The sequence below is a fragment of the Ischnura elegans genome, chromosome 6, assembly GCF_921293095.1.
Source record: "Ischnura elegans chromosome 6, ioIscEleg1.1, whole genome shotgun sequence".
Lineage (NCBI taxonomy): Eukaryota > Metazoa > Arthropoda > Insecta > Odonata > Coenagrionidae > Ischnura > Ischnura elegans.
In genome coordinates, this window is record NC_060251.1 from 15,969,746 (window position 1) to 15,987,037 (window position 17,292).

Sequence of the window (17,292 nt, forward strand, 5' to 3'; positions counted from 1 at the left end):
AAGGAAGGCTGCGCGTTTCGTCAAAAACTGCTAAGGGCGTACAGACAGTGTTGCCCAGATGTTAAACGAATTAGGCTGGTAGCCGTTGGAGACTCGGAGGCTGCGCGCTAGACATATTAGAGCCACACTATATTTCCAGGTCCGATAGAAGCGATAAATTAAGAGAGATTTTTTGCCGAACGGATACATATGGGAATTCGTTTTTCCCCCGAACCATAAAGGACTTGAATAAACGCTAGTCCCACCCTCGTTAGAGCACTTAATTTTTTTTAAAGTTGTAAACGGCTGGTGTCCTAACACCCCCTGCCACACGCCTTTTAGGCGGCTTGCGGGGTATTATATAGATGTAGATATCTAGCACTTCGTCATTCCTCCTCCTCTCCGTCCACTTCACCTTCTTCATTCTTCGCCACACCCATATCCCGAACGCCTCCTCGCGTCTTCTCTCGTCCTCCCTCCTAACTAACCGAAATAATTAATCCCTCAGAGGAATTTGGTGAAATATTATACCTTCAAAGCGTATCCAATGAAGAGGATACAACGGGAATAACGATTAGTTTTACATCTAACTCGACTGGTGTGAAACTCAGTATTTACGCAAGCATTACGTATAAGCGTTTTATTCTTACGGTTCACTTTTACAAAGTACTGGGCGGTGATTCTCGTTCTCCTTTCGCTCGGGTCCCCGCTTCGCTACGGCAACTCGAAGCGTAGCGAAAATTTTCTCCGCGATTATTCTCGTTCTTTTCGCTCCTCCTATCGCTACAGTTCGGGTAACTTCGTTCTCTTAGCGAAATACTGTGATGTAGGTAATAAAGAATACCCGTAAATGGATAATTCTCATACCAACAATTGAACGCGAAAAGTGAAACAAACGAAAGTCGGAATTGGAAAATCGAGTGTGGAGTATGGTGAAAGGTTTGTTTACGTTTGTTTTGAAGTGATGGTTAGCCTTGAAAACGTAGATTAAGCCAATATTTTCGGTTTTAATCGTTGACGATTTATATGGTCAATCATCTGTGTGTCGTTAAAATAAAATTACTCGCGTAAGAAATAGTGGTAAATTAACCCTGTTTGTGCTTATTACACGGTAACGAAGATTCTCATTTGTATCGTGAAACCAATTGAAATGGTTTTCTTTTGAGTAGACCACCAGTGCGATTTTAGGAACATTTGTGGCTACAATGTTATCATAATAAGGATAAATTTTAATCATACTTTTGGAGTAAGGTGTATCTTCTTAGCGTTATTATGGACCGTACGCAAGTTTATCATCATCTCTGCATAACTTACAGAATTAGAAACTATTTGCAAGTTGTGAATAATCAAAACCTTTCCTGTTTTCAAAGTACTCACCATGGCCATAATTTCAATAACAGAATTTATAACCAACCACCATCTAATAGACAAATCCATCAGTGTTCATTGTAAATGATAGCGTGCAGAATGACTTCTGTCACACTGAAGATGTCATTGTTATGATCAATTAAATCACAAATAATTCATTGTAATTCATTTGATTATTTTTCTGTTTTTATAGAAGCATTTTCAGTTTTGTTAAAATGTTCACAATAAGGAGGTATCTTCAGGCATTTGCCACTCATGTAACAGACACGAAAAGAATTCAGCCATATAATAGTCAGCTAGCAGCAGATATTTCATAACTTCAAATTATCCCATGTTATTTATGGATATATATACATATATACTATTGAGAAGCAATATGTTTCATGAAATCCATAATCTATGGCAAATAAAATTTCAATGAGGGACAGTGCTAAGTTTAAAGTTCTTCATTAGGGAGACAAAACATATTGCATCACACCAAGTAGCCTTTACCATTGAAGTACAAGGTGAAATATATTTTGATACTGGCTGTCAATAGTGTAGTTCATATTGTGTAATAGGGAGAACTGTGAGTCTTAATGGTTAGGGCATTGATAACTTATTCATTGCCATCGTAAAAGTGAATAGATGATCAGAAATCACTGATTATGAACGTAACTTCACTGTCTAAAATTAGAATAGATATGAATGTCAGTTTATAATTCATAAATATTTGTGAGGATATATGTTATGAGGTGAAAGGGGGTAAGCTGTTAAAATATTTTCCTATTGTCTTTTCCTAAGGTTATGTTTTTCAAAGTACTACAATAAAATTTGCTGGTAATTCCAATAACAATATGTTGCTTACGGCTTGGTATTCCTTGTTGATGAGTATGTGGGAATGAGTCTGGCAAGTGAAAGATTGCGTGAAAAAGATAGGATTTAGCACATTTCGTACGTTTAATATAAAAGATGCAGTTTGAGTTTTCTTTGGTAGTTGAGAATTGATAATTGATGCAGCCAATACAGCTTGTGTGGGTAAAGTAAGTAAGAATGACTGATTTGCTCATAAGATAGTTTGAAATATTAATTATAAATGAACTCCTTTGGCAGATGAGCGTTTAGAATGTGGAAGTTGACCTAGTATTGTACATTTTTTGACTAAGCGATGAACTCTCATCCTGTCGGTAGAAAAAGATTTAGAAAGCCACCTTAAGCAAGAGAAGTCTTCCCTTCTTTGCATGTTCTAATGTATTGTCTTCTACGAAAAAAATGTGTCTTTATAGCCCTAATGCTGTTCGTAGCTAAACACAGGTTATGTACTATTAAAACTTCTTATCAAATTATCTACAGTTAGAAGTAGCTTCAGAGTCATAGAATCAGTGGTGCCTATACCTCAGGTTAGTACATAAGAGTGCCAGTTTGGTTGCCAATAATTATTTATCTTATTTCAGGTTTGAATATTTTAATATGGTGAAAGTAAACAAATCAATGCTTTAACCTTTAAAAAGTTTGATTTTATTCCAAAAATTTGAGCTTTAATTCAAGGTGAGAATTTGGACCCTTACACCTGAAGACTCATAGAACATCAAAGCTAGATTAATCAAAGAAATATTATATCAAGGTTCTCAATCATAGTCTGCTAAGGGAATATGTATATTATATTAAGGTTCTCAATCATTGTATGCTAAGGGAATATATTATATTAGGTTCTCAAGTATTGAATGTGAGGGGAATGTTTGAAACAATCAGAGTCAGTTGTATGTCTTATAATATTGAGCCAGCTGGGCCACTCTTGCTATTGGGGAAAGCTGTAGTCTGTGTACCTATGGATTTCCTCATTAGTTTAAATTAACCGGAGATGACTGCATTCACCACCCATTATTTACCATGCTCATCATTGACCACTGAAACTTTTTCAACAATAAGCTCTTTCAAAGTATGTTTTATTATGTAAGGCAAGATATGGCGGAAGTTCTTTGTATTAGTAAAATTAGAATTCTCAATATTTCCACTGAGTTTTATCATAATAAATTCAGTAGAAATATTGTAATGTATAGTTTTACTGATAACCCTTTCGAAGTCTTGAATGTAATTCTTGGTATAGTTTCATTCCTATAACAATCATTTTACATCACATATCTGGTACACATGTTAGTTCCTTGGGATTTCAATCCCATACATACCTTTTACTATTTTTTTCCTTCTCCATCCATAGTACTATCAATAATGAGTAAATAGTTTCAAAAATACATTATGTGTGAAATCATCAACACTTGTAACAATGTGTGACTAGATATCTCATTCCATTACTTCCTGTAATAAGTGATCTACTCATTAAGGTTGACATAGTTTATAACATACATAAGGTTTGCAAAAATAGTCTTCCCATAAAAAATAGATCCCCATCCCTAGCTATGAGCCAAAAAGATTAGCAACATTTTGTTACATATGCATATTGTTATAACAAAATGCAGCCTACTTGTAAAGCATGAAAGGTGTGCTGCAAACTGAACATTCATTTAATAATTGGATGGCAAGTTTACTAGGCTATGAGCCCTTGAAGTAGCTGTGGTAGGGTTATTCTTTAGTTATTCAAACTATTTTCATTCATATCTATTCTAATTTTAGACAGTGAAGTTACGTTCATAATCAGTGATTTCTGATCATCTATTCACTTTTACGATGGCAATGAATAAGTTATCAATGCCCTAACCATTAAGACTCACAGTTCTCCCTATTACACAATATGAACTACACTATTGACAGCCAGTATCAAAATATATTTCACCTTGTACTTCAATGGTAAAGGCTACTTGGTGTGATGCAATATGTTTTGTCTCCCTAATGAAGAACTTTAAACTTAGCACTGTCCCTCATTGAAATTTTATTTGCCATAGATTATGGATTTCATGAAACATATTGCTTCTCAATAGTATATATGTATATATATCCATAAATAACATGGGATAATTTGAAGTTATGAAATATCTGCTGCTAGCTGACTATTATATGGCTGAATTCTTTTCGTGTCTGTTACATGAGTGGCAAATGCCTGAAGATACCTCCTTATTGTGAACATTTTAACAAAACTGAAAATGCTTCTATAAAAACAGAAAAATAATCAAATGAATTACAATGAATTATTTGTGATTTAATTGATCATAACAATGACATCTTCAGTGTGACAGAAGTCATTCTGCACGCTATCATTTACAATGAACACTGATGGATTTGTCTATTAGATGGTGGTTGGTTATAAATTCTGTTATTGAAATTATGGCCATGGTGAGTACTTTGAAAACAGGAAAGGTTTTGATTATTCACAACTTGCAAATAGTTTCTAATTCTGTAAGTTATGCAGAGATGATGATAAACTTGCGTACGGTCCATAATAACGCTAAGAAGATACACCTTACTCCAAAAGTATGATTAAAATTTATCCTTATTATGATAACATTGTAGCCACAAATGTTCCTAAAATCGCACTGGTGGTCTACTCAAAAGAAAACCATTTCAATTGGTTTCACGATACAAATGAGAATCTTCGTTACCGTGTAATAAGCACAAACCAAAATTACCAATATTTCTTGCACAGGGATTCCACTTTGATTGGAGCCATTCACAAGTAGTCATTCAGTGTCCATGTAATTTATGGTTTACTTGTATAGTTTAACCAGAAATTATAAAACCGGCTCTAAGTATTATTATACAATGTTGTTAATTCATTATTCGTTCTCCATATTTGTAGTTGTAACCATTCTATTTGTTTTTAAAATTTTATAGGGGTAATCACTATGAGTCCAAAAGCCACTCCGATGAAATTAATAGGTTTGTATATTCAGTTTAAACCTAAGTTGTTAAAAATTTACCATTTTTATTTTCGTGTTTGTCATTTTTAACTATGGAATTAATCATAAATGTAATAGTTATCATGAGCTTAACATCCATTAAAAATATATTTAAGAGAAACATCAGTAAATGCTTTTTTCTATCGTTTGTGCATGTCACCGGTGTTTGTTGTAGTCTATTCACTGGAAGAACAACTATTAGGCTCAAGATCCTTACACTTTTGGAAACTTTTACATAACAACCAATAGTAAATGTATCCATAATGCGGCAAAATGGAGATACGTTACCAATGTTTGTCCTCAGGGAATAGCTTAAATTAACATCTATTACCATATCGAATCCAAATTCTCACTTATGACTTAAAACGTAGATGGTGTAGTGGTCTGCGCAGTGCAAATGTTGACAATACATAGGTAATCTTAAAAAATAGTTTTAATTAATTTTTAACTGATCATGACTTAAATACTACCTCGTTATTTTTAAGCAAAAGCAGAGCGTAGAAATGCCCGAGCGTCTGGAGATCAACTGAATTATTTAGTTGATTATATGTTAGCACACAAGGAGTTTGCTGCCGGGCGTTTGAATGGTGGACAAGGAAAAGCACATCAGAAGAATCAATGGGAGAGGCTGGCAGACACCCTGAATGATTTTCCAGGGGCTGATAAGGCAGTGTCTGAATGGAAAAAGGTTTTTGCACAATATAGTTGCTTGGAGTTCACTTAGGTAACCACTAGTGTTCTGTCAAGCATAGTGACAGGTGGGATGGAAGTGACCATTTTATAGTTTCTCTTTCCTCATTGTAGTAACTAGTTCTTAAAATTTTGAAAATGTATGTAAAATCTGAAATAATTGTACCTTACAGTGTTGGGCAGACCTCCGCTGCCACGTTCGAGCACGGGTGGCCAAAATAAACAAAGCCGCATCTATGACTGGCAACACCTTAGTACCCCCTGAGCTAGGTGACCTAGATAGAAAGGTAGTCTGTGTGATTGGTGAATGCTCCTCAATAGGAATAGCTGACATACCAGACCTGGGGCTCACCGTGGTGAGCTTATAATTTTCTCATGTAAACAATCAGAATAAATGTTTTTCCTAGAGATCTAACGAATAGCCTTTTCTATCAGTGCACTGAAGGAAATGAATATGAAGGGGTCATTAATTGTGAAATAACAGAAGCACCTTGTCACTTAGAGGAGGAGTTTCAAGAGGAAACAATTGTAAGTAATCCAACAAAGTGAATTAATACATTATATTGAAGAGAAGATTAATATCTTTGTTGCATGCCAGTATTAATATGTATACATCCTTCCGCATAGGTCAATAGCCCACCTCAACCACCCCCATCTCCACCTAATTCTAGACCATCAACTTCTGCAAGGACTCCTTTGACAGGTGATTAATAGAAATAAATCAAATATTTAAAAAATATCTATTCCAAAGGTTGGTGACAAAATATGTGTGCACTTATTCTCATTTTTCAGTTTCTCTGTCCTTTTTGAAACTTGTCAAATATTTGGAATTTCTCATATCATGTAATATGCTTATCAAAACATCTAAAATCCAAATATATATATGACTGCTTAAAATTTATATGGCATGTATGACCCAATGATTATTGCAACCTACGTTTTAAAAAATAAATTTATGTATGGATACTCTCTCTTCTGGGATGCTGTCTATTATCATAGCTGAAAGTCATAAGGCTATAAGGATGTTAGAAACTGAGATTTTTTTGAAAGGCACTTATTTTATTGCCAAAAACTAGTGTTATCCCTGTCAGTTAATCATTGGACATGACATATATTTATAAGATAATCATGACTTTTATGATACATAATATATTACAAAATACATGTTACCTTACTTATATCAATTACATAAACAAATCTCATCATCATACTTAAATAACCCACAATGTTTATCAATAACTTCAATGCTTTAGCTACCAACTAGTTTTAAATTAACATTTCTTTTCTTATATTTTTAGGAAAGAGAAATTTAATGGAAAAAATGTGTGCTGCGACTGATGATTTACAAAAGATGCAAAGAAAAACTAATGAATTGCTGCAGGTTTCAAAACCAATTCATTTTGTTAACTTCACAATATCAGCTAATATCTTTGCATATTATCCATCTAAAATTATTTATTGCCTTTCAGGATCTGAATAGCAATGTCAACAACATATCAGAAACCCTGCAATCAATTGCACAGTCCCTGGCAATAATTGCAGCAAATTTAGTTAAACCTCCATCTTTTTAATAAACATGTTTTTTTTACACTCAAGCCTAATTGCAAGCTGCATTAACAAAGCATAATATTAAAAAAAAAAAAATAATAATAATACATGTATATTGCAAAATTTCTAAATAAATAACATTTCAAACTTTTTAACCCTGAACCCAAAGCAATACCTAATTTCTAAATCCCCTGACTAACAAATTCCTAATTCTAACACCCTCCGGAAGCCTGTCTCCCTGCTCAACAGCAGGCTGCTCTGCAGCTTCTACATTTCCTTCATCACCTGCAATGTCACCATGAATCGGAGTATCTTGTATATTAAATCTTATCCTAATATTATGGAGGATACAACACGCCAGTACAATACAAGCCGCATGAGCTGGATTATAATGCAGAGTTCTGTGCTGTAGAAGACATCGGAAGGTGTTTTTTAATACCCCAAATGCCCTTTCAATGCAATTTCTTGTTCGGCAATGGGCTTCAGTATATCGAGCCTCTGGGGTACCTTCTTCAGCATTTACTATTGGGGTCATGAGCCAGGGCTCTAAAGGAAATCCTGAATCTCCTGTAGATTAAATTTTGTATAAGTCATTAATCCTTCGGTCAAACTTAATATTTAAAAAAAAATATAGAATGGCTTCTAATAAAGTGATACCTAATAGCCAAGATGAGTGGTCACCTGCATCCCAGTTCTCAATCATCCTGTCCCTTATGGTGGAGTGTCTCCATATAAATGAATCGTGCACCGACCCAGGATAGCGACTAACAACTGCCAGGAATTCCAAATCATGAGAACATACCTTGAATGGAATTGAAACATAAGAGTACAGCCGTAATACAATAACATTGAAATGTAGGTCAATGTGATATTGCCATGACATCTCCAAAATTTATCCTGAAAAACATGATGAGGTTTCTTCCCCATTCATAAATTTCAAAATAAAAAGAGGAAACATTTATGCTACCACTCCAAAATCATTCAGGTCCCCAAAAATTTGTTTGGGTAACAACAAATGAGAATTTTTGCTCTGATAAAAATTATTTATGATAATTTTATTTATTTATAAACTCCTTCATAATTTCTCATTTTAACACTTAAATGTAGAATATACAAGTCCAATTCATGAAAAAAATAGTCATGGAATTTGTAATATTTGTGCGCTACACAATTGTAAAGGCATTAGTTTGAGTACAACAATTGTAAAAAAGCAAAAAAAATTGCCCCCATATTTAATTCATCTTTGGGTATGGATTTGAGGACCCCTAGTAGCCGAGGGGTGCAATTGCAATTCTTATAATTTTAGAGATAAATGCAGATGATAGTTGGTGGCAGGGGCGCAGCTAGGAATTAAGGTTAGGGGGGTTTCAGGTGCAACTAATACTGGAGAGTATGGGGGTATAGCATACCCGCCAGGGTAAACATGAGGTGTGGATGCCCTCCAAAAAATTTATAAGACGAATGATAAGTTTTACGGCTTTCTGAGAGATATTTTATTAATTCTCTTATTACTTTTTGCACTTATCTCCAAAATTCCACTTCACTCTCTGGCTTCTAGAGTCCTCAATTAGTCATTTATGTATACTTCTATTTGATACAAAACATCCTTTAGCAATTTAAAACTCCAAAAGGAAAAACACCCAAATAACTTTTGAAAATAGTTAAAGGAAAAAAATACTCACGGCCAGCACATTTAAAGAATGATATCCCTTATGATTAAGATAGGCCTCCTCATTTTGTTTCGGCCGTATTATTGCAATATGGGTGCAATCCATGCAGCCGACTACCCCTTTCATTTGACGAGTTTGTCGAAACCTATCATAATGGTTGAAACATATAGTCACTCTTTAATCTCACAGTTATAAAGTAACATTTCAGAGTCAGTCAAATTAATGTGATTCATCTAGGAACAGAATAAAATTACACAACCACATAATTCACTTTAGAAAAATCTTCTCGGGATTGCGCGCGGGTTAGATTATTTAAGAGCGCCGACGTTTCGGGTACCGACTCGCTACCCATTCTCACCATTCATTCGCAATTCATTCGGTAGCGAGTCGGTACCCGAAACGTCGGCGCTCTTAAATAATCTTACCCGCGCGCAATCCCGAGAAGATTTTTCTAAAGTTATTCGTCGGGAAAGTGTAAAATCATACACATAATTCACTCTTTGCTAATTCAGGTAGCCTGTGCATATATTCATATAAAGCATAAAAAAATGTATCAAACCTCCTCTTTATCGTGTTCCGCTGCTCCTCGTTTATGGGGAACTTAACCCATTCACTACCAAGTTTTTCTGTTATTGCTTTCGAAACCTTTCTAACAGCTCTGCTGATAGCAGGCTGGGACATCGATATAAATCGCTCCTGCCCAACGGCTCGCTGATATGAGCCAACAGCGAAAAATCTCAGCGCTGCTAATACCTATATAAAGGAGATAAAAGACACTTCAAATTCATGAACATTAAACCAATGTGAATAAAACTATTCATTGCTTGACATACCTGAATTTCCACACTAAGGGCATGTGAACGCTGACGTCGGAATGTTTCTCTGATGGCATTGCACAAATACCTAGCTGCATCTTTGGAGAGGCGGAAGTACCTCCTAAATCTTTCATCCGAAAGATCGAATGCGTTACTTCTATCCCTCAGGGAACGCATCACCGCAGCCTCTTCATTTTCCTCCACTTCCGCAGCTAACGCATTTAGCATCGGTTGTAAGGCCGCCATTCCCGTCTTCAACGCAAACACTAATGACACAAAAGCTTCACGGTTCATTCAAATGAAAACCCACTTTTAATCCCATCAATTTAATTACGTAGAACAACAAGGCGCGTTGCATGCCAAGCATTAAAATAACAATTAATCTAATTGGGATCAAAAATGTAACATAATAATGGTGTATAGCTGTAATTAAATCACGAGTCGTTCTCTCATCAATTCTTTCGCCGAGTCGCTAGAGCGAGTTCATTGTCGTCGCTAACAAAATTCGCTCTTATCGAATGTTTACATTCGATAATTGCTCGCCAGACAGAACGAGAATAACTTTTTCGTCGCCAGAGGAACGAAGCGAAGCTTATCTTGCGAAATACCTAACGAATGAAAACGAGAATACGAATTCAGTCACCGTTCGCCAAAATTTTCCACAAATCGCGGTTGCTATAGCCAGAAAGAACCAGAATAGACCCCCTGGTCGCTTGGGCGTTAGTGGTCATGGGAAAACATTCCGCACCCTTTGAAAGTCTTTTTAGCTGTCTACTGTTTTCGGCTTCGACTTGTGTGTCCACTGAAAATGTTCATGATTTCTGATATTACGGATATCAAATAGATAAAGAATTCATATTCAAATTTTATGTATCGAGTTTGTTTTTGCGTTTTATTTCATACTTTTAACCCCGAATTTCCCAATGGGCTGGTATCCGAAAGAATTCCATTCTAACAATTTCAACAGTTTTGCATGGGAATAAGTTTCCCTGTTAGCAGCATTGAACTCAAAAGTTGTCCGTAACGGTTGTTAAAACGCTTTTTCGTTGTGAAGTATGTATCATAAAATCCTACGGTCCTGGAACAGTTAGGGCTTTTAAAATAAAGCTATTTTAGGGACGATTTTTAAATTTATTTTATACCTCTGTTTACCTTTGAAGTGATAATTCGTTTTATTTATTTATGAATATAAAAACTGGATTTTTTTCTTCTGAATGAGCCGATCGTATAAACTGTTTCGGACGATATCACATGCTCTTCAATGTATAAATATTCAAATGTATGCTTCGTGATGTTTCATAACTTACTACAAATTTAATCAGACTGATTTAAATGCTTGTGTACAAATCAAGATGGCGTATTAGTTACTTTCCATGCCACTACTAGTTATTTAGTTAAAGTAAAAACGTCGCAATTAACTTATGAATTCTAATGATGAGGACTATATGATGTATTGAAACCGATTTAGTCAAAATGAAGGTTATGTAATTAATGAAAAAAGTTATTATATGATCATTTGAAAAAGTGAATATCTAAATCAGGATTTACCCACAGCTAAACTTACAGTTACTGCCTACGTGTGATCAATACAACCTCAAAACCTCAGAGAAATAACTCATAAGTATCCAAGTATGCTTTTTTTTCCATAATTCAGTGAATGTTTTAGCAGAATTTTCTCGCAAACTCAAACACTCCAGAGCGGCTGTTGGAGTGTGTCAGAGGCCGCTATCTTCTGCGGGACCCCAATACTTATTTCCCTCTTTTCCACCGCTCTTATCTTTCACAGCCAGACATTTCGAATCCCTGGGGAAAGGTTTACACAGGCACGAATGATCGAATTTCGTTCTGCCGGACTCTTGAGAGTTTTTGTGAAAATTTAATACTGTTTCTGTGGGGTTCAGAGAGCTTTGATCGCATTTCACCTGTGAAGGAATTATTTCGACGTGTTGCAATGAGAACTCCTGCTGATAATACTTTTGTTGAAATGCCTATAGGCTACTGCAGTTATATTAGTAAAAAGTGTTAAAATTCCAAGTTGACAAGATAGAGGAAAATAATGGAGTAATTTTTTTACAGGGTGGAATGTAGGTCGTGGCGGAGTTCGATTTGTTTGATTTTGATGCCTCGGGGAGGGAAATGTTGTTTCTCATGGTTTTTTTTGTGAGTGTAATTTTGTAAGATTGTGGTAAACACATCTCCGGTATTCATTATTAATATCCGTAGATGGAAGTTCGGAGTAAATTTGCTAAGTATTATTTTTATATCGAGATAGGGTAGAATAGAATAGATATTTATTCATGCTCTGGGTATACCCTTGGAGCAAAACAAAATTTACAATAATTGGCTCATCAAAAGCACAAAGTTCATGAAAATATCAAGTAATAACAATAAAGTTGTTTGATACAAAAATGATAAAGAAGTGACACGTAAACAAGGATTGAAATTTGACAACTCACGGAATATGTTGGCTGTATTTTACCTAGGAGTTCATTTTCGCTCTCCATTGAGTAAAGCCATGTATAATTTATATTTAAATGCATGGTTGGAGCCCTTCTGTTTTAGATCCTCAGGGAGAGAATTCCAAAATTTAGATGCCGTTACTAGAAATATTGCCGTTGCGAGAAAGGGTAGAGCAAGTGTTGAATAGGATAGATGAGAAAAGAACGTTGATGGACAAAATAAATCAAAAGAAGGGTTAGTGGCTGGGACATTTGATGAGAGGGAATGGAATTTTGAAAGTAGCTTTGGAGGGATCGGTGGAAGGGGTCAAAAGAAGGGGAAGGAGAAGGCTGAAGTTTATCGGCAACGTAAAAATTGGGAGATATGGAGACTTCAAGGATACGGCCGGAGGCAGGAGGGAATGGAGACAGCATTGGCGCGGAGGACCTGCCGACGGGCAGAACACCACAAGATGATGATGATGATTTTTATATAATCATCATACTGTTTGGCATGTATTTATACTGTTGAAATGGATGGTAGTACAACTATGCCTTAATTTAAATAGGAACAACAAAACATATTTTCCTTAAAAGCTAGCCCAAAGTTATGGCCATATTTCTATCAACATGTAGGAAGGTCTTCCGAAAAATATTGAATTTCAATAAAGCATTTTGATAATTATATATGAACCTTTTTGAATCACTAACAATAAGTACAATTCCAGTGATGTGTATTTTTGTAGGCCTAAAAATCTTCTGCCAGTCATTTAGATCTCATTTCTAACTTTTTTCATTCAATGTTTTGAATTCCATTCATTTTGGTTATCCGTTATTACGTTATTATTATCATTTACCGTTGAAACCTGAATTCTGTAACTTTCATGTATTTTATCTAACTAACGCTAACGCGTCCACAGATTTTGGCACTAACAATAACATTTTCCTGAATCGAGCATTTTAATGGAGTTTTGGGTTAGAACCGACCTCACCATGTTGTATTAGTTAAAGTATTACTCTTAATAATGCAAGTTGCCTTTTTTCTTCCCATCACTGTTATTTCCAAGGTGACAATATGAATAAATAGTAATGGATTACTTTTCCTTTATACTTTTTTCATTTCAAAATGAATTAATTGAGGAAATCGGATGAATTCGTGACTTGTCCTTGTTGTGTCAGACGTAAGAAAAGTTTTACGATGAGAATCATGGCTAATTCTATATCTAACTTCATAAGCAAAGGGAAGCGGTGCGATTCGTCAAAAACTAGTACAAGCAAATAGAGAGCGTTACGTAGCTTTTACACGGATTAGCCTGGGAGCTGCTTGAATCCCAGAGGCTACGTGCTATGCATAGATTGTTTGATAAGTTTAGAACGGATATCCCTCATGGAATTTCAACGAATCACGTCATTGATCCGCGCAATATTTCTTGGTCCGACAGAAACGATAAAATAAGAAAGATACTTTGTCGTGCGGATAGGCGTAGACATTTGTTTTTCCCTCGACAGTAAAGAAAAGTAATAAGTGCTATGCCGTAGTCAAATCACATTATCAGAGCACTATGTTTTTAGGTAAATTTCTGGCGTTTTAACTACCACCCGCTTTTGTGACGGAAAACTGGGAAGTGTAATAATAACTATAATATTCTATTTATGTTTTTCTCTGACTGAGCCATTAAAGGATAAAATTTCCATAAAAATTTCGGTAATATTTTGGTTTGGATAAGGTTTTGTAATTGTAGCAGTAGCAAAGGGTATTTTGGAAAAATCTCAAAAATCGAAATACCTTTGGCATATAAAGACCTAAAACGGCGTCAAAAAAAGAAAAAAAATACACTTGACATTCCGAGAAGTTACTGTTGATAAATTAACTTTATAATATGCAGCCGTTTATAAATATAACTACTTGTACGTATGGTACATTTATCATATAGTAGTTAATGTGTACACAAATTGCGTACGTTAAATGTTAGTGGCATCTAGTTTTAATATGAGGTAAATCAACCAGCAAGAGGAGAAATTCAACAGATACGAGTGTGTCTCCCTTGGCCTTCTCCCTTTTGCATAGTAATACTCAGCACCATTAGTTGATAAGTACTCAAAGATATTTAGGGAAGAAGTTTAAACGCTTAGCTCTATTTTTGTGCAGAAGTGTTTTACGGCAGATGAATCATTTTTATCCTCTCCACTCCACATTTTCAGGCTCCGTGAAGATGTTGCGTTAATAAGTGTCCTGACTTCCAGGACTCGGAAGTATTAGTTCCATTTTGGCGGCTGGTTCTCGGCTTTTCCTTTAGAGGAAACTGATTTGGAACGCCTTTATTTTGGATTATTTAAAAAAAAAGTATGAGTATGTAAAATTAAGTTTCAAAGCGCCACCAGTTCTCGAAATTCATGGTGTTATGGAAGATGAAAGAGTATACGTAAAAGTACGACCCGGTTTTCATAGCATAGTTACATCGTCAGGTTCATCTATCAAACTCACATCTCCTGTTATATACAGCCCGGTGCGACGGTAAGGACATCTGTTTGTCGGGAAAGAGTGGGGTTTGTTGGGAGTTTAAGGGGTAGTAATGTCCTTACTGTCGCATCGGAATTTGTATCAGAGGAGATACATAAGTGATAGATGCACCCGACGATGTAACTACGTTATGAAACCCGGGTCGTGTTTTTCCAAATATATCAGTGAACTTAATAAAAGTTTTTTTCTTTCATTTTCCGTAGTGTAAAAGTTTCACGCACTTAAGCCTGCAATCATCAAATACATTCAAGGTAGCACTTTTCCACAATATTTTAATGGATACGAAGCGTATTACGCATTAAAATGCTGTGTAAAAGTGCTACCATCATTTATTGAAATATGTCGAACTTCCACCACATAACGCCTGAATCTGCAGAACTTACTCAAGCGGTTGGTTTTGGAGTGGACTCTTTGAGGATATTTTAATGATTCCTTTATCTCAAAATAAAAAATCGTGAAGACCACCGAATCGGGAATACGGAAGCACTTTTCCCATATTTCCGTGAAGTCACCTCAATCACGTCGCGGTCCCTCCTTCGATTTTTCGCTCCGAATCCGACTCGCAGGCTTCCCGCGGTACGTGCCCTCGCTTCACCGTTCAGTCTGCGCATGTTCTCTCGTCATCATCTCCTCCGACTCGGGGACTCTCGGCCGGTCCGGGGTCATGACCTGCGATGTGGGACAAGCACCTTCGTCCCCCCTCCGCGCGTCTCATTGAGGGAGATCCGAAGACGGGGATTAATATTTGACTTAAGTATCCTATTCTCCTCCTTCCTCTCCCTTGTTTCTAACTTGTCTCCAAGTTATCTGACCAAAGAAAATTTCTCTATATTAGCTTCATGTAAAACGTATTATTTTCTTTACAAGTTGTCGAATATTAAAGTCAAGCACATGTTTAGTCTGATTTTGAATTTATTAAAAGTACACTATCGATTAAGGTACGTTTCACATGAAGTACTTAAGAAGCATTCTGTAAGCCTCGCTTTTCTTCATTTACTTCCCTCTTAAATTCACAGTAACATCTACTCTCTTTCATTCTCTCTAAAAATACTATTCTCTTCCTTCCTCTTCCCCGTTTACCTAACATTCTTCCCTCTTATATTGTTTTCGACATCACGCTTAGTTCTCGCTCCATCCATACCTTCTGTCTCCTCCGCATCTCATCTAGAAGCTGTCTCTCCTCACCCACCATATCCAGCACTTCGTCATTCCTCCTCCTCTGCGTCCACTTCACCTTCTCCATTCTTCGCCACACCCATATCCCGAACGCCTCCAATCTTCTTTTGTCCTCTTTCGAAAGTGTCCAAGATTCCGCCCCATAAAGCATTACACTCCAAATCAAACTCATCACCTGCCTTTTATTTGAACTCTTACGTAATGATCCTCTCTTAAGTTCCTTCCTGTTCATGAACGTCTTATTTCCTAACGGAATTCTCTTCCTGCTTTTCTAATTGCTGTATCCGTTTCCCCCTTATATGCTGCCCAAATAGTTGAATTTCTCTGCGTGCTCAAGTTTTTGGCCTGCTTTTTTTATATTGAATCATACATGCCTGGCTCGCGATGGTTTAAAAAACGCATAAACATGGTCGTCTTGTGACTGAAGACAAGGGAAAAATTGCGAATAGGCTTTTTTTCATTTTTGTTTAGCCTCTATCGCATATTCGTGTGTTGAATTCTAGATACTTATATGAGTAACTGTGAGTATTCTTCTTTTTTTTACAAAAGACGTAACTTTGTAATTTCCTTTTAATGTGAAGTGAAACAATACGATTACATGGGCATCGACAAAATATTATTTCAAGGACATTGATATGAAATTGGAGATTGAGTTAGTTATGTAAAACCTTTGATATATTTAATTGCATCTGTTACTTTTATGTGTAGGTATATCGTATTTTAAAAGGCCTTATTTAATTTCAAATTAATTTGATTTAGTTGTTTGTGAGGACTGGAATCTTTAACTCCTTAATGTCGGCTTTCTTTTCGTTCATCATTGTAGTAAGGAATTGCGGAATAATGTCAAAGAAATGAGGAGTCATTTTTATGAAGCCGGGAAATATTATGATTGCATGGTGTACCTGACGCGTTATATTTTGTCACACCTTTAATGCCTTATTTTAAACTCCTTCGTATGTTCTGGGGGTCTAGGCCTGACGAGCCTAATTATTAGTTTTTATAAATTGCGATATTTTAAGGAATTATTCTGTTTCTAATATATTTTCATTTTTGGCTTATTTTTATGGTTTCTCTGTCATGAGCAAGTTTACTTAATATTCAAGCCTCATAATTCTTCTAATTATTTTCGTTGTTAACATTTATTTTTGCGCAATGGGTATACTTTTCAGTATTGTTTAAAACGAAGATATTATTTTCACTTAGCGCGTCAAAAACCTTGTGTTTCTGTTGACTCACTTTGGAACGTAATTGTTTTCT

General features: G+C 35.8%; 2 protein-coding genes across 2 annotated transcripts in view; one reads left to right on the top strand and one right to left on the bottom strand.

Annotated features, from left to right (window-relative positions):
• Window positions 1-17,292, top strand: part of LOC124160142 (calcium uniporter protein, mitochondrial) — an 807,757-nt gene that overhangs the window by 614,479 nt on the left and 175,986 nt on the right. The window lies entirely within an intron of this gene.
• On the bottom strand, window positions 7,166-10,540 carry LOC124160143 (putative nuclease HARBI1). The gene is made up of 5 exons (XM_046535901.1): window positions 9,919-10,540; window positions 9,645-9,838; window positions 9,098-9,230; window positions 8,073-8,217; window positions 7,166-7,982 (listed from the first exon to the last, which is right to left on the bottom strand). The coding sequence occupies exons 1-5, from the start codon at window positions 10,192-10,194 to the stop codon at window positions 7,591-7,593; spliced, it is 1,140 nt and encodes a 379-aa protein (XP_046391857.1). The 5' UTR covers window positions 10,195-10,540; the 3' UTR covers window positions 7,166-7,590.

What these genes read in the sequence shown, in the direction of transcription:
- LOC124160143 (XM_046535901.1), bottom strand. Translation starts at nt 10,194, where the DNA reads ATGAACCGTGAAGCTTTTGTGTCATTAGTGTTTGCGTTGAAGACGGGA. An exon ending in CCCTTAGTGTGGAAATTCAG is followed by an intron (nt 9,839 to 9,918) that starts GTATGTCAAGCA and finishes TCCTTTATATAG; the next exon opens with GTATTAGCAGCGCTGAGATT. An exon ending in CCACTCATCTTGGCTATTAG is followed by an intron (nt 7,983 to 8,072) that starts GTATCACTTTAT and finishes TTTAATCTACAG; the next exon opens with GAGATTCAGGATTTCCTTTA.